This window comes from Martes martes (assembly GCF_963455335.1).
Source record: "Martes martes genome assembly, chromosome: 7".
Classification (NCBI taxonomy): domain Eukaryota; kingdom Metazoa; phylum Chordata; class Mammalia; order Carnivora; family Mustelidae; genus Martes; species Martes martes.
The window spans coordinates 52,572,094-52,590,967 of record NC_137894.1 but is presented as its reverse complement, the minus strand read 5'-3'; the positions used below and the strand labels follow the sequence as shown (position 1 = coordinate 52,590,967).

At 36.3% G+C, this 18,874-nt stretch overlaps 1 protein-coding gene across 1 annotated transcript in view; it reads left to right on the top strand.

Annotated features, from left to right (window-relative positions):
- Positions 1-4,066: 4,066 nt before the first annotated feature.
- The window catches only part of LOC308346829 (olfactory receptor 4F3/4F16/4F29), a gene marked incomplete at both ends in the record, with an annotated part of 33,901 nt that continues 19,093 nt past the window's right edge, over positions 4,067-18,874 (top strand). The window contains one exon of the mRNA XM_080809876.1: positions 4,067-4,777. Coding sequence (XP_080666002.1) covers positions 4,067-4,777 — 711 coding nt within the window. The remainder of the gene's footprint in view (positions 4,778-18,874) is intronic.

The window sequence follows — 18,874 nt, the reverse complement described above, 5'->3', positions numbered from 1 at the left end:
TTTTCCCTTCCCTTTCTTGCTTTCTCTCTCTCTCTCTCTCAAATAAATAATTAATAAAATCTTAAAAAAAAAAAAAAGGACACATTACATTCCATCCTCTACCTGAAATCCTTGACCTTACTGGATAATGGGTTCTTCCTCTGAATTTCTTTCTTTTTTTTTCCTCACACATTGAGCAAATAATTTTTTCTACTATTTGTATGGCATATACTCTATACTACCTTATTTGTAGTTATTATGTGTGCAGTTTATGTCTTTCCAATGGGTTTATTGAGTTGGTGACTTATAGAAGTGCGAAAAACAAAATAAAAAAACAACAAAAAAAACCCTGACCATAATGTACTGGAACTTCAAGGGAAAGCTTTATTTGACTTTTGAGGACATTTATTTGACTTTTGAGGACAGCAAGCTATAAAGAGGCAGAAATGATGGTATGGTGTGATAAGCATTTTTTCAAATATTGTACGACTGTTGTGTTCTTCCAAATGAGCACTAAAATGAGTAGAGTGAGCACTCAAAGTGTGGCAGCAATAAATGATGTCATTTCTTTTTTTATTTGTTTATTTCAAGTTTTTATTTAAATTCTAGTTAGTTAACACATTGTGTAATATCTGTTTCAGGCATAGAATTTAGTGATTCATCACTTATGTATAACACCCAGTGCTCATCACAAGTGCCCTCTTTAATGCCTGTCACTCAGTTAGCCCATCCCCCCCACCTTGTCTCCAGCAACCCTCAGTTTGTTCTCTATAGTTAGGAGTCTTTTATGGTTTGCCTCCCTCTGTCTCTCTTTTTTTCCTTTTCCCCTATGTTCATGCGTTTTGTTTCTTAAATTCCACATATGAATGACATCATATGGTATTTGCCTTTCAAAAGATCTCATTTCTATATACCATTTACTTATAACATTTAATTGGTCACTTTGTTGTTGTAGCATGTAGTTATTGTCATGCAAAATAGTGCAAATAATAGGTGCTTTGTGGAAATGCTGGTATTTGGTGTCAATTTTTACTCAGAAAATCACATTTTTAATTTTGATTTTTTCCTCTCTTTTCTTAGGTTATATTCTACAGGAACAGTAGTTTCTGGATCAAGAATCCAGAGACCTGGATTCTGATCCCCAGTTCTGGCACTTGTGTGACTATAAGCAATTCAGTTTACATTTTTGAATCTCAGGTTTTTCATCTGAATAATAGCCTGGGATAGGCTGTCCCTTAGATAGAAATATTGGTATGATTTCACTAGGTGAGTGTGCTTCCCACACAGAGTTGCCATGTTGCATCCTCACTTGCTGAGTATTTCTGGCCATCAGCCCAGTGCTTCTGTCAAGTCACCCACACATATTTATTCCACTGGTCATCTGTCCCTCACACAATGGCAACATAGGTGGTTCCTTTTTCTCCAGCCCAGGCTCAGAGATTTTTGACTGAAGAGCTTCAGGCTATAGTAAGTGTGTATCTTGAGACTATGGACTGTAGACTCGGGAGGTGACAGCAAAATCATTTGATTCAGTTACGTGTAGAGAGACTCAGCTTTGTATTGGCGGGCTAGAATTGAGGTTAGATCAGTGAGTGCTTTTTTAAGTTTTGGGGCAGAGGGATGTTTTAGGATAGATGAGAGTATGAACTGTATTTTTTTTTTTTTTGAGAAGATTCTTCAAATTCCTGGAGCTGTGTCTGCAAAAGGAGAAGAATGTCAGTAAGCCTGTATTATATTCCAGCACCTGCTAAAGGAATAAAATTTCAGCAGCTATTTTCTGGGTTTACCCTCTACTGGGGAATTCATTATGGTGGGTATTTGGACACAGAGCAATGGACTCTTCACCACTTTCATCCCTTCTTCTCCCAAATACAAAACATAGCCCAAACTTAACAGACACCAGGCCCCCCGCCCCGCTTTTTCTTTTTCTTTTTTTGAAGATTTTAAGTAATCTCTACACCTACTGTGGGACTTGAACTTACAACTCTGAGATCAAGAGTTACATGCTATACCAGCTGAGCCAGCCAGGTGCCCCATCTACCAAGCCTTTAGTATCTGTTTTAGGTGCATGTGAGCAAGCCAAGGTGATAACTCTGGTGCCCTCCTGTGTTACTGAAGTTTGACATGCTTTTCATTTCAAAATGGGCTAAAGCTGAAAAGTACAAATGATCTTGGAGATAATCACATACCTGCATGGATTTCAGACACATTGAGCACAATCTTATCAAATATCAGAGTAGGTTACAATAAAGTACCGAACACTTTAGAAGGATGGAGATACTAAGCAGGAAAAGGGAGTGGGTGGCTGAATCACTGATGAAGAAAAATGTAATATTTCAGTGTTTCCAAGTGCTGGCTATAAGCACTTTATATGTGTGGACAAATAGAAGCTGTTTCCAGGTGTATTTCACATTCCTTGTGGTGATATAAACCCCTGCTTTAGCAGAAACTGGTGTGAAATCCAAAATATTTGTACATATCTTAGGTCTGGATAAAAGTCTTACAGGGCCAGGTGTGGGTTCCAGAGGGAACTTTATTGAATGGCCAGTAGAGACCTCTGTATGATTTTGATAGTACTTTTTTTTTTTTTTAAGATTTTATTTATTTATTTGACCGAGAGAGAGAGAGAGTTCACAAGTAGGCAGAGAGGCAGACAGAGAGAGAGAGGGGGAAACAGGCTCCCTGCTGAGCAGAGAGCCCAATTCAGGGCTTGATCCCAGGACCCTGAGACCATGGCCTGAGCCAAAAGCAGAGGCTTAACCCACTGAGCCACCCAGGTGCCCCTTGATAGTACTTTTAAAAATGGGAAGATGTAGTTGATAAATCTGCAGATATTATGCTGAGTGAAATGAGACAGTCAAAAATAAATACTGTGTGATTCCACTTCTGTGAGGTACCTAAAGTAGTCAAATTCATAAAAACAGAAAGTAGAATGGTGATTACCAGAGCTGAGGGGAGTTGTTTAATGGGTATTGAGTTTCAGATTTAGAAGATGAAGAAATTTTAGGGATCTTTCCTACCACAGATGAATACACTTAATAATACTGAACTGTACACTTATTCAGGATTTATGTCATAAATTTCAAAGCTACATGGCTTTTACCACAATAAAAAAAAAAAAGGAAAGATTCAGTAAAGCAGTGAACCTGATCTGATGTGATGAAAAAGAATGAAATTCTGTCTTTGATAAAGCCCATTTCTCCCCTTTTACTACTCTTGACTGATTTTGGTATTTTCTTATTCCCCAGTTTCATTGTCTCTAATCTCAGTCAGCTTCCTGTTCTACAGTGTGTTTCTCCTTAATTCATTCCTATCTCATGTTTCAGAAAACTTTCATTCCTAAATGGTGATCCTTTGATTAATCAGTTTCTCCACAATCTTACTTACTCTGACTGTAAATTGTACAGAGAGAAGAAATTGAAAATGATAAATGATCATAGTTTCTTTTTTTTTTTTTAAGATTTTTTTTATTTATTTGACAGAGAGATCACAAGTAGGCAGAAAGGCAGGCAGAGAGAGGGGGGAAGCAGTCTCCCCACTGAGCAGAGAGCCTGACGCAGGGCTCGATCCTGGGACTCAGATAATGACCTGAGCCAAAGGCGGAGGCTTAACCCACTGAGCCACCCAGGTGCCCCTGAAAATGATCATAAAAGGGAGATGAAATATGTTGATATGGGAAAGTAAGATCAGATATAATTTGTATAACTGTATAATTTTCCTTTGTGGGTAAACTTTATATTCACTTGCTGTCTCTTTTTCTTTTGTGAGCAAATACACCTTCTTGCTGTATATTCTGTTTCTTGTTATAGGCACCTGTGAAGCTTTTCTTCTTGCCAAATTCTCCTATTAATTTTAGGCAATGAGAAATTTTCCTGATTGTTCCAGTTATAATATGATCTCCTGAGTTGTGCTTATGTCATTGTCATTATCATCATTACTTATGAAGTCTGAAGAATTGGGTTACCAGGTAGTTCTCATTTGTAATGCAACATAAATCATTAATACCCCTATCATTCTTGAAAATCATAATTTCTTTCTCATATTGTTAGTTCTCCTCATTTCTGTGGCAGCCGAGTTGGCTGGATTCATGGATGGAGAGAATCACTCGGTTGTGTCAGAGTTTGTGTTTCTGGGACTGACTCATTCATGGGAGATCCAGCTTCTTCTCCTGGTGTTCTCCTCTATGCTTTATGTGACAAGCATGACTGGAAACATCCTCATTGTGTTTTCTGTGACCATCGATCCTCACTTACATTCCCCCATGTACTTCCTACTGGCCAGTTTCTCTTTCATTGTCTTGGGGGCCTGCTCTGCCACCTCACCCAAGATGATTTATGATCTTTTCAGAAAGCACAAAGTTATCTCCTTTGAAGGCTGCATTGTCCAGATCTTCTTCATCCACATCATTGCCATGGCCTTTGACAGATATGTTGCCATTTGTAAGCCTCTGCACTACTTGACCATCATGAATCCATCGATGTGCATTTTGTTTCTGGTTGCTGCTTGGACTCTGGGCATAATACACTCACTGTTCCAAATAGCATTTATTGTTAATTTACCCTTTTGTGATCCTAATGTATTGGACAGCTTTTACTGTGACCTTCCTCGTCTCCTCAGACTGGCTTGTACAGATACCTACAGATTGCAGTTCATGGTCACTGTCAACAGTGGATTTATCTGTGTTGGCTCTTTCTCTATACTCCTCATCTCCTACATCTTCATCCTGTTTACTGTTTGGAAACATTCCTCAGGTGGTTCACCCAAAGCTCTTTCCACGCTGTCAGCTCACATCACTGTGGTACTTTTTTTCTTTGGTCCAACCATGTTTATTTATACATGGTCACATCCCATTTCACAACTGGACAAATTTCTTGCTCTCTCTGATGCTGTTCTCACTCCTTTTTTAAATCCAGGCATCTATACATTCAGGAGTAAAGAGATGAAGGTAGCAGTGAAAAGAGCTTTCAGACCATTAGTGATTTTTAGAAAGATTTCATAAAAAATGTTATAAGATTTTTATCATGATCATCATATAGCTTGTATCTGGCTTTTAAGAACTGGTTTCTTTAGTGCATCTACAGTTGATTTGCGTGTTACTACATCCTTTAAGAATGCTCCTCTTTCCTTAGAATAATGAAGACTTTGACAAATAAAACCTTAATTGAAAACATACGTTGATTCACGTGGAGTTGCACATACATGTGCTACTTATTTTCTTTGCTTCACTTTTTCTGTTAAAGTTTTCAGTTTATCATTGTTCAATTTATCCACATACTTTCTTATAATCTTTCTCTTGATGTATCCCAGGTGCTAGTTATTCACTTACAATTGATAATCTCCTCTTTTACCAATAATGGCTCTTTTTCTTATTCTTATGGTGAGTTGGGAAATATTCATATCTAATCCAGGTTTTTTTTATTTTGAAGATTTAGTTTATTCATTAGAGAGGGAGACAGACAGAGAGAACACATCAGGGAGAATGGCAGAGGGAAAAGCAGACTACCTGCTGATCTGGGAGCCCACTGAAAGACTTGATGTGGGGCTCCATCCCAGGACCCAGAGATCATGACCTGAGTTGAAGGTGGAGGCTTAACCATCTGAGCCACTCAGGTGCCCCATCAAATCCAGGTTCTTCGAGTCTCTTACAAGCCAACTTTTTCTTTATGATTTGGAGGACATAGTTATCTTGTTCATCAGGAAAATTTTGCGTTCATATTATTCTTCAGGTAATTAAAAACAATCTGATTTCAGACTAGAGGAGTACTGATCTTCCCTGCTTCATTGTGTTCTCACTTCATCACCCTTTTCTTGCTAATCTTTCTCTTAGATAAGTGCCTCATGATCATTCAATATTTTATCTATTGGTGATGTAACTCCTTCTGGGAAGAATTTTGAAAAGCATAAACCAATGACACCTTCTGATTTCCTTTTGATCACATACATGTGCACATTCATGAACCAGTAATTCATTCTTCATTTCATTCATTTGTACTCTAAAACGATTTTTTGTCTTACTATATATATGGAGCTGTGCTTACTCTATATCTGGAATTGGTTCCAGGACTTCATGGAAGTACCCTAAAATGTATGGCCTAGAAGATTATGTATATATTTAATTATCTATTTTATTTTAATTGAAAAATTTTAAAAATTTTATTTCAGTGTAGTTGACACACAGTGTTACATTAGTTTTAGGTATATAACAGCAATCAGCTTCTGTATATGTTAAGCTATGCACACCGTAAGTGTAGCACCATCACCATACAGTGTTGTTATGATACCACTGAGTATATTACCAATGCTGTGTCTTTTATTCCCATGACTTACTTGCTCTATAACTAGAATCCTGTATCTTACACTCACTTTCATTCATTTTGCCCACCCTCCACTTCCCTCTCCTCTGGAAACTATCAATTTGTTTTTTGTATTTGCAGATCTCATTATGCCTTTTGTTTATTCACTTGTTTTATTTTATTCAACTTTTAAAAAGCTTATTTGAATTCTAGTTAGTTAACACACCCTGTAATACTAGTTTCAGGTGTACAATACAGTGATTCAGCACTTCTTTACAATACCCACTGCTCATCACAGGTGCACTGTTTAATCTCCTCACTTGTTTCCTCTTTCCCTCTTGCCCCATTCTGGTAATCATCAGTTTGTTCTATAGTTTGTTAAGAGTGAAATCATGTGGTATTTGTCATTCTCTGACTGACTTACTTCACTTAGTATAATACTCTCTAGCTCCAACTGCATTGTTGCAGATGGCAAGATTTCATTTTTCTTTTATGGCTGTGTAATAGTCCACTATGTATGTATGTATGTATGTGTATATGTGTGTGTATATATATGTATGTATGTATTTGTGTGTGTGTGTGTGTGTATGTATGTGTGTGTGTATGTGTGTGTGTGTGTATATATATATACACACCAACTCTTTGTTATTCATTCATTAGTCCATGGTCACTTGGATTGCTTCCATAGTTTAGCTATTGTAGATAATGCTGCCATAAACATTGGGGTACATGTATCCCTTTGAATTAGTGTTTTTGTATTCTTTGGGTAAATACCTAGGAGTGCAATTGCTGAATTGTAGGATTGTTTTATTTTTAACTTTTTGAGGAAACTCCATATTGTTTTCCAGAGTTGCTGTACCAGTTTGCAATCCCATCAAGAATGCAAAAGGGTTCCCCTTTTTCTGCATCTTCACCATGTTGTTCCTTGTGTTGTTGATTTTAGCCATACAGTGGTATCTCATTGTAGTTTTTATTTGCATTTCCTTGATGATCAGTGATGTTGAGCATCTTTTTGTGTGTCTCTTGGCTACCTGTATGTCTTCTTTGGAAAAATGTCTATTCATGTTTTCTGCCCATTATTTAACTGGATTATTTGTTTTTTGGGTGTTGAGTTTGATAAGTTCTTTAGAAATTTTAGATACTAACCCTTTATCAGATGTCATTTGCAAATCTTCTCCCATTCCGTAGGTTGCCTTTTAGCTTTCTTGATTGTTTCCTTCACCGTTGCAAAGCTTTTTATTTTGATGAATTCCCAATAGCTTATTTTTTCTTTTGTTTCCCTTGCCTCAGGAGACATATCTAGAAAGAAGTTGCTGTGACCAGTGTCAAAGAAGTTGCTGCCTATGCTCTCCTCTAGGAGTTTTATGATTTCCTGTTTCACATTTAGGTCTTTCATCCATTTTGAATTTATTTTGTGTGTGGTGTAAGAAAGTGGTCCAGTATCATTCATTAGCATATAGCTGTCAAATTTTTCCCAGAAGTTATTCCCATTTGTTGAAGAGATTTTCCCATAGGATATTCTGTCCTGCTTTGCTGAAGATTAATTGACCATAAAGTTTTGGGTTCATTTCTGGGTTTTCTATTCTGTTCTATTGATCCATGTGTCTATATTTGTGCCATACCATACTGTTTTGATGACTATAGCTTTGTAATATAGCTCAAAGTCTAGAATTGTGATGCCTTTGGATTTGCTCTTCTTTTTCAAGATTTCCTTGGCTATCCAGAGTCTTCGTATGTAGTTTCATACAAATTTTAGGATTGTTCTAGCTCTGTGAAAAATGCTGGTGGTATTTTGATTGGGATTACATTAAATATGTAGATTGATTTGAGTAGTATAGATATTTTAGCAGTATTTGTTCTTCCAATCCATGAGCATGGAATGTCTTTCCATTTTTTCTTTAAGATTTTATTTATTTATTTGACACAGAGAGAGAGAGAGAGAGAGAGATCACAAGTAGGCAGAGAGGCAGGCAGAGGGAGGAGGGGGAAGCAGGCTCCCTACTGAGCAGAGTCTGATGCGGGGCTCGATTCCAGGACCCTGGGATCATGACCTGAGCCAAAGGCAGAGGCTTAACCCACTGAGCCACCCAGGCACCCTGAGTCTTTGCATTTTTTTGTGGTCTTAAATTTCTTTATCAGTGTTTTATAGTTTGCAGAGTACAGTCTTTCACCTCTTTGGTTAGGTTTATTCCTAGGTATCTTACGGTTCTTGCGCAATGGTAAATATGACTGAGTCCTTAATTTCTCTTTCTGCTGCTTCATTATTGGTGTATGGAAATGCAACAGATTTCTGTGTGTTGATTTTGTGTTTGGTGGCATAAGTGAATTCATTTATCATTTCTAACAGGTTTTTGGTAGAATCTTTCAGGTTTTCTATATATAGTATCTTGCCATCTACAAATAGCAAAAGCTTTACTTCTTCCTTGCCACTTTGGATGCTTTTATTTAATTTTATTGTATTATTTCTGTGGCTAGAACTTCCAGTACTATGTTAAATAACAGTGGTGAGAATGGACATCCTAGTTTTTTCTGACTGTAGAGGAAAAAAATCAGTTTTTCCTCATTTAAGATGATACTGTATAGCTTTTATTATGTTGAGGTATGTTCCTTCTAATACTACTTGTGGAGGGGCTTTTTTAAAATCATGAATGGATATTTTACTTTGTCCAATGATTTTTCCACATCTCTTGAAATGATTATATGGTTATTATCCTTTTTTTATTAATGTAATGTACATTGATTGATTTAAGAATATTGAACCACATTTGCAACCCAAGAATAAATCCCACTAGATTGTGGTGAATGATTTTTTTAATGTTTTGTTGGATTCAGTTTTTTGGTCTGTTATTGAGAATTTCTACATCTATGTTCATCAGGTATATTGGCCTACCCTTCTCTTTTTAAGTGGTGTCTTTATCTAGTTTGGTGTCAAGGTAATGCTGGCCTCATAGAATTAAGTGTAGATGTTTTCCTTTTTTTCCTGTTTTTGGAATAGTTTGAGCAGACTAGGTACTAACTCTTCTTTAAATGTTTGATAGCATTTACCTGTGAAGGCATTTCATCCTGAACTTTTGTTTGTTGGGGTTTTTTTTGATTACTGATTCAATATCTTTGCTGGTTATTGATCTCTTCAAGGATTCTATTTCTTCCTGTTTCAGGTTATGTGTTTCTAGGAATTTACCCATTTCTTCCAGGTTGTCCAATTTGCTGGTGTACAGTTTTTCATAATATTTTCTTACATTGTTTGTATTTCATTGGTGTTGGTTGTTATTTCTCTTCTCTTTTTGATTTTATTTATTTGACTCCTTTATCTTTTGTTTTTGATAAGTTTGGCTAGAGGTCTGTCAATTTTACTAATTTTTTTCCAAAGAACTAGACCTGGTTTCATTGATTTGTTCTATTGTTTGTTTGTTTTTTAGTTTGTATATCATTTATTTCAGCTCTAATCTTTATTATTTCCTTCCTTCAGCTGACTTTAGGCTTCATTTGTTGTTCTTTTTCTAACTCCTTTACATGTAAGGTTTGGTTGTTTATTTGAGATTTTTCTCGCTTCTTGACGTAGGCCTGTAATTGCTGTTTACTTCCTTCAGGACTGTTCTTGCTGCATCCCAAAGGTTTTAGACCATTATGTTTTCACTTTCACTTGTTTCCATGTATTTTTTAATTTATTCTCTTATTTCCTGGTTGGTTTAGTGTCATGTTGTTCAGGTACTTGTGGTCTTTCCAGGTGTTTTGTTGTGGTTGACTTCAAGTTTTATAGTATCATCAGAAAAGGTGTATACATGATTTAAATGTTTTTATATTTGCTAAAGCCTGTTCTGTGATTTAATATCTGTTCTATTTTGGAGAATGTTCCATATACACTTGAAAAGAGTGTGTATTCTTCTGCATTAAGATGAAATGTTCTGAATTTATCTGTTAAGTCCATCTAGTCCAGGGTGTCATTCAAGCCATTGTTTCCTCATTGATTTTTTTGTTTAGATCTGTCCATTGATGGAAGTGGGGTGTTATAGTAACCTCCTGTAATTGTATTATTATTAATTAGCTTTTTTAGGTTTGTTATTAATTGTTTTATATATTTGGGTACTCCCATGTTGGATGTGTGAATGTTTATAATTATTATATCTTCTTGTTGGATTATTCCCTTTTTGATTATATAATGTCCTTCTTTGTCTCTTGTTACAGTCTTTGTTTTATTTTATTTAAATTCAGCTAATTAACATAGAATATATTGCTAGTTTTAGAGGTAAAGTTTGGTGATTCATCAGTAGCATATAATGCCAAGTGCTCATTACATCACATGCCCTCCTTAATGCGCATCACCCAGTTACCCTATGCCCCCACCCACCTGTCTTCCAGCAAATTTGTTTCCTTTAGTTGAGTCTCTTACAGTTTGTCTCCCTTTCTGATTCCATCTTATTTTATTTTTCCCTTCCTTACCTTATGCTACCTTGTTTTGTTTCTTAAATTCCACATATGAATGAAACTGTATGATAATTGTCTTTCTCTGATTGACTTATTTCGCTTAGCATGATACCCTCTAGTTCTATCCATGTCCTTTCAAATGGCAAGGTTTCATTTTTTTGATGGCTGAGTGGTATCCCATTGTATATATATATAACATCTTCTTTATTCATTCATTCATCTGTTGATGGACATCTGGGCTCTTTCTATAGTTTGGCTAGTGTAGGCCTTGCTGCTATAAATATTGGGGTTGATGCCCCTTCGGATCACTATGTTTTTATCCTTTGAGTAGATACCTACTAGGGTAATTGCTGGATCATAGGGTAGCTCTATTTTTAACTCCCTGAGGAACCTCCAAACTGTTTTCCAGAGTGACTGTACAGCTTGCATTCCCACCAGCAGTGTATGAGGGTTCCCCTTTATTTGCATCCTTGCCAACATCTGTCATCTCCTGACTTGTTAATTTTAGCCATTCTGACCGGTGTGAGATGCTGTCTCATTGTGGTTTTGATTTATATTTCCCTGAGGCCAAGTGATGATTTTTTTTTCATGTGTCTGTTAGTCATTTGTATGTCTTCTTTGGAGAAATGTCTGTTCATGTCTTCTGCTCATTTCTTGACTGGATTTTTTGTATTTTTGGGTGTTGAGTTTGATAAGTTATTTTTAGATCTTAGACACTAGCCCTTCATCTGATAAGGCATTTGCAAATATCTTCTCCCATTCTGTTGGTTGTGTTTTGGTTTTGTCAATAGTTTCCTTTGCTGTGCAAAAGCTTTTTTATCATGATGAAGTCCCAATAGTTCATTTTTGCTTTTGTTTCTCTTGCTTTTAGAGACATGTCTAGTAGGAAGTTGCTTTCGCTGAAGTCACAGAGGTTGCTGCCTGTGCTCTCCTCTAGAATTTTGATGGATGCCTGTCTCACATTTAGGTCTTTCATCCATTTTGAGTATATTTTTGTGTATGGTTTAAGGAAATGGTCCAGTTTCATTCTCCTGCATGTGGCTGTCCAATTTTCCCAATGTGATTTGTTGAAGAGACTGTCCTTTTTCCATTGGATATTCTTTCCTGCTTTGTTGAAGATTAGCTGACCACAGAGTTGAGGGTCCATTATGGTCATATACTCTGTGACCATAGAGTTGAGGCTCTCTCTTCTGTTCCATTGATTTATATGTCTGTTTTTGTGCCAGTACCATACTGTCTTGATGATTAGAGCTTTGTAATAGAGCTTGTCCAGGATTGTGATACCACCAGCTTCGGTTTTCTTTTTCAACATTCCTTTGGCTAGTCAGGGTCTCTTCTGGTTCCATACAAATTTTAGTGTTGTTTGTTCCAGCTCTTTGATGTCCATTAACATGATAAATGGTTTTCAATCCCCTCACTTTAAATGTGGAGATGTCTTTGGTTCTAAAATGAGTCTCTTGCAAATAGCATATCAATGGGTCTTGCTTTTTATCTACTCTGATATCCTGTGCCTTTTGATTGGGTCATTTAGCCCATTTACATTCAGAGTAATTATTGAAAGATATGAATTTAGTGCCATTATATTACCTGTATAGTCACTAGTTCTGTATATTGTCTCTGTTTCTTTTTGGTCTATGTTACTTTTGGGGTCTTTCTTTGCTTATAGGATCCCTTTTAATATTGTAGGGCTGGTTTGGTGATCACAAATTCTTTTAGTTTTTGTTTGTCCTGGAAGCTCTTTATCACTTCTTCTATTTTGAATGACAGCCTTGCTTGATAAAGTATTCTTGGCTGCATGTTTTTCTCATTTAGCTCCCTGAATATATCATGCCAGTCATTTCTGGCCTGCCTTGTCTCTGTGGATTAGACTACTGCCAATCTAATGTTTCTATCCTTGTAGGTTACAGACTTCTTGTCCCAAGCTGCTTTCAGGATTTTCTCTTTGTCTCTGATTTGCAAGCTTCACTATTATATGTCGAGATGTTGTCCTATATTTTTGATTTTAAGGGATGTTACCTGCGCCTCCTGGAATTGAATGCCTGTTTCCGTCCCCAGATTAGGGAAGTTCTCTGCTATAATTTCTCCAACATATCTTCTGGCCTTCTCTTTTCTTTTCTTCTGGGATTCCAATTATTCTAATATTGTTTTGGTTTATGGTATTTCTCTCTCAATTTCTCCCCCCATTATCCAGTAGTTATTTATCTCTCTTTTTCTCAGCTTCTTTATTCTCCATCATTATTTCTTCTATATCACCAATTCTCTCTTCTGGCTCATTTATCCTAGCATTAAGAGCCTCCATTTTTTATTGCATGTCATTAATAGCTTATTTGATTTTGACTTGATTAAATTTTAGTTCTTTTATTTCTCCATAAAGGGATTCTGTAGTGTCATCTATGCTTTTTTTCAAGCCAATCTTGTCTTTATAATCATTATTCTGAACTGTAGTACTGATATATTAATTATATCCATACTGATGAGGTCCCTGGCAGTCAGTACTGCCTCTTGTTCTGTTTTTTGAGGTGAGTTTTTCCACCATGTCATTCTGTCCAGAGAAGAATAGATGAATGAGAGAATAAAATACTAAATTGGAACAATCACCCCAGAGCAGTATACACTAAATAAATCAGAAGAGACCTGAAACTGAAAAATAATTAAGAAGAAAGAGAGGATATAATCAGATAGGTGAACAGAATGGATCAGTACACTGGGTCTTATGTGTATTTTGGTCTGTTTGTTAGAAAACTAGATCCTAAAGTTGTAAAGAAAGAAAAACATATATGTAGAAAAATAAAATTATATACAATAAAAGGATAGAATGTCACAGAAAAATGTAATATTAAAGATTAAAAAAATGAAAAAGAGAGAATATCAACAGACAGATGAATAGAACAGAGCAATATACTGTATCCTGGGTGGATTTTGGTCTGTTTGTTAGAAGAAACTACATTCCAAAATTGTAAAGAAAGAAAAACTTATATTCATACAAAAATAAAATGAAATACAGTGAAAAGATAGTATGTAACTGCAAAAATGAAAATTAAAAAAGATTTAAAAGTTAATAAAATAAGAAATTGGTTGAAGAGGAAAGAGAAAAAAATAAAATTGAAAGACTAAAGAATCATGAAGAAAAACAAACAAACCATGAATTCTATATACTTTTTTCCCCTAGCCCTGGAGATTTTCAGTTTTGTGTGGTCTATAAACTTGGTCTTAGTTGGATGTTCTTGCTGATCTCATGGGGGAGGGTCCTGTTTCACGGGTTTTCAGGTGTCTTTGCTCTGTGCTGAGTTGTGCCACCCTGGCTCTGGGGCCCAGGCTAATTAAGGGGCTCGGGAATACTCTACATGGCCTTTATTCCCTGAAGGCTTTCTGCACCGTGTTAGAGGAAAAGAATGAAAATGGCAGCCTCCTAATCTCTAGCCCAGGCACTGAAAGTTTGCACACACATACCCCCGCCCCCACATTGTGTCCTCAGGGAAAAGCAGTTGATTACTCCTGGCTCCCTGGTCTCAATCTCCACTCTGTGCACACCTAGCCTGTGACAAAGCATTTCAATCTCAGACACACGATCCTACTTCGAGTCTCCAAACCCTGTAGAGTCCTGCTGTGTGCACCTGCACCACTCATTCTGGGGGAAGATGGGAGGGTCTCCCCATGGTTTTGCCATTTGCTGGGCACCTACTGGGAGAGCAGTCACCTGACCTGTGCTGTGGTTCATGATTTTTTTTTTTAATTTTTTATTTATTTTCAGCGTAACAGTATTCATTGTTTTTTCACCACACCCAGTGCTCCATGCAATCTGTGCCCTCCCTAATACCCACCACCTGGTTCCCCCACCCTCCCACCCCGCCCCTTCAAAACCCTCAGGTTGTTTTTCAGAGTCCATAGTCTCTCATGGTTCACCTCCCCTTCCAATTTCCCTCAACTCCCTTCTCCTCTCCATCTACCCTTGTCCTCTATATTATTTGTTATGCTCCACCAATAAGTGAAACCATATGATACTTGACTTTCTCTGTTTGCCTTATTTCACTCAACATAATCTCTTCCAGTCCTGTCCATGTTGCTACAAAAGTTGGGTATTCGTCCTTTCTGATGGAGGCATAATACTCCATAGTGTATATGGACCACATCTTCCTTATCCATTCATCCGTTGAAGGGCATCTTGGTTCTTTCCACAGTTTGGCGACCGTGGCCATTGCTGCTATAAACATTGGGGTACAGATGGCCCTTCTTTTCACTACATCTGTATCTTTGGGGTAAATACCCAGCAGTGCAATTGCAGGGTCATAGGGAAGATCTATTTTTAATTTCCTGAGGAATCTCCACACTGTTCTCCAAAGTGGCTGCACCAGTTTGAAAAACAAAAATAAAACTGGTGGCATCACGTTACCTGATTTCAAGCTTTACTACAAAGCTGTGATCACCAAGACAGCATGGTACTGGCATAAAAACAGACACATGGACCAGTGGAACAGAGTAGAGAGCCCAGATATGGACCCTCAACTCTATGGTCAAATAATCTTTGACAAAACAGGAAAAAATATCCAGTGGAAAAAAGACAGTCTCTTCAATAAATGGTGCTGGGAAAACTGGACAGCTATATGTAGAAGAATGAAACTTGACCATTCTCTTACACCGTACACAAAGATAAAGTCGAAATGGATAAAAGACCTCAAGGTGAGACAGGAATCCATCAGAATCCTCGAGGAGAACATAGGCAGTAACCTCTTTGATATCAGCCACAGCAACTTCTTTCAAGATATGTCTCCAAAGGCAAAGGAAACAAAGGCAAAGATGAACTTTTCGGACTTCATCAAGATCAAAAGCTTCTGCATAGCAAAAGAAACAGTCATCAAAACGAAGAGGCAACCCACGGAATGGGAGAAGATATTTGCAAATGACAGTACAGATAAAAGGTTGATATCCAGGATCTATAAAGAACTCCTCAAACTCAACACACACAAAACAGATAATCATATCAAAAAATGGGCAGAAGATATGAACAGACACTTCTCCAATGAAGACATACAAATGGCTACCAGACACATGAAAAAATGTTCATCATCACTAGCCATCAGGGAGATTCAAATCAAAACCACATTGAGATACCACCTTACACCAGTTAGAATGGCCAAAATTAGCAAGACAGGAAACAACGTGTGTTGGAGAGGATGTGGTTCATGATTTTTGGTGACACTGAGCTGAAAGCCCACTCCCAGGCTCGCTAACTGCAGCCAGCTTCCCCTTTCTGGTGCCTGGGAACTCTGATGTAGTCAGATACCCCTGTTCTTTCTGTGACCCCATGGATCCTGAGCCCACACTCTCCCACCTAGGTTTCCAACCCGCTTCTCCACCTAAGTGCCTTTCAGGCAGGGTTGTCTCTCACTGGAGTAGACTTCTAAAAGTTCCAGTTTTGCGTTCAGCTGCTACATCACTTCCCAGTAGCCAGCTTACAGAGCCTTCTTTCCCCTTGTGTTTTATCTTCCCATATATTGCCTCAGATTTACTTCTTCACATCTCCTCCCTTGCAAAAGTGGTCACTTTTCTATTTGTAGAATTGCAAATTCTTCTTAAATCTCTGGTTGAGTTCATAGGTGTTCAGAATGATTTGATAGTTGTCTAGCTGAATTCCTGGGACCAGACAAAACTACAGCCAGTCCAGACAAAACTCCTCCACCATCTTGTAAAAGCACTCAGTGTCAAAATTTTTGGAATGTATTTAATCGCAATGCTTAGGGACAGGTTTATAAAAATACTAATGTATATGGAATATAAGGAAGTTATTAAGTCAGTACTCTAATATTTCACCATAAGAAAATAGGACAATATTAAATATAGATAAGCAGAAGAAAAGAAACAGTAATGGTAATAGAAATATATTTTGAATATAAATCTGAAACTAATAATTCACCATATGTCAATTGAACTTAAATAGAAAAGAAAATAGATGCATAAAGTAAGTAATAACATTGAAACCAAAAGATTTTTGGGAAATACCAATAAAATTGAAAACTCTCTAACCAGACTAATCAAGAAAAAGAGAAGATTAAATTATTATTATCAGAAATGAAAGTTGTGGCCTCAGTGTGTACTCTAGACACATCAAAAGGAAAATAGTGATATGGTACAGGTAATTATTCCCATAATTTTAACATTTTAAATGTTCTGATTTTTGAAAGAAAATACTCAAGTTGAATCAAGAAGTAAATAACATAAATAGTCTTATATTAGTTAAGGAAATGGAATTCCTAGTTAAAAACCTTATAATAAAGAGAACTCTAGATCAAAATGATTTCACTGACAAATTCTATCAGATATTTAGGAAGGATATAATATTCATTTTACACAATCTTTTTTTCAGAAAATAGTAAAGGAGGGAACACTTTGCAGCTTAATATATGGGATCGACATTACTCTGATATCAAAACTGTACAAATACATTAAAAGAAAAGAAACTGTAGACCAATATCAACCAGGTGCATAGACACAAAAATGCTCTAAAAGTATTAGAAAATTAAAATCAGACAAGTATAAAAAGGATAAGTACATCATAACTAATTAGGGTTTATTCAAGGGATGAAAGTCTGGCCCAACACTTAATTATCAATTAAGAGACTAAAGAAGTAAGACCACATGATTGTCTTAATGGATGCAGAGAAAACATTTGACAAAATTTAATACCCATTCATGATAAAAACCCCCAGCAAACAAAAATAGAAGGGAATTTCCTTAATCTGATCAAAGGCACCAAGAACCTATAGGTAGACTCAAACTCATTGGCAAAACACTGGATGCTTTCATCCTAAGATTGGGAACAAGGCAAAGAGATACATTCTCATAACTATCATCACAGTAGAAGTCCAGCCAGTGCCAAAGGCAAGAGAAAAAAAGAGACCTGTAGTTTTAAATGGAGGAAATTAAAGACTGCTTCTGTGTGCCAAAGACATGATTTTCTATAAAGTAAATTCTAAAGAATCTGTAAGACAAGCTCCAAAAACTGGTAAGTGAAGGTCACAGGCTTCAAGTCAATATATAAAATTCAATTGTATTTCTATGTACTGGAGATGTACAGTTGGAAATTAAAAAATTTAAATATGACATTTCTTTTTATTATTTTTTTTAAATATGACATTTATGGTAATACTTATAAACACGAAACACTGAGATACGAATATAACAATATATACACTTTGATAATTATAAAACATTGATGAAATAAACGAAAGGGTGTAAATAAATTATTAATCGGAACACTTAGTATTGTTAATATGTCATTTCTTTCCATACTGATCCACAGATTCAACAATACCATATTGAAAATGCCATCAGATTTTTGAAGATATCAACAGACTGATTCTAAAATTTGTATGGAAATGCAAAGGAACTAGAACAGCAAAAAAGTAGTTTAAAAAAGGTCAGGTTGAATTTTACAAGATACACATGGATCAGTATAACAGAAAAAAGACTCAAGGAATAGACCACATATGTACAGACACCATTCAATGGAGAACCAGTAGTCTTTTTAACAGATTGTGCTAAAACAAACATTTATGTGCAAACATTGAACCTCAACCCTTATCTTATATCTTACACCGAATTAACTCACAGTGGATTCTAGATCTAAATGTAAAATCTATAATTATGAAACTTCTAGAAGAAAATATTGAAAAAATTTTGTGACCTTGTCTTAGTAAAGATTTCTAAGATAGGACACCAGAAACATAAAACAAGAATTGATATGTTGTACTTCATCAAAATTAAAAATTTCCACTCTATTAATGAAGTGACAAGCCACATAGTGGGGAAAAATATTTTCACATTTATATCTGAGAAATGACTTTTATTTTGAGTCTATGAAGAATTCTCAATACTAAGAAAAAAATGACCCCATTAAAATTAGCAAAAGATTTGAACAGATACTTTCCTAAAGAAAATATGTGGCTACCAAACACATGAAAATTTGCTCAACACTGTTAGTTATTAATGGAAATAAATGAATACATAATAGAAAGAAGAAAAGAATAGAAACGAAAACCTAACAATTTCATGGGCTCTTGAGGTTGCGGAACATCTGGAACTGCCATGCATTACTGATGATAACGTAAACTGTATAGCCACTTTGCAAAACTGTTTGGCAGTTTCTTTTAAAAAAGTTAAACTTGGGGGCGCCTGGGTGA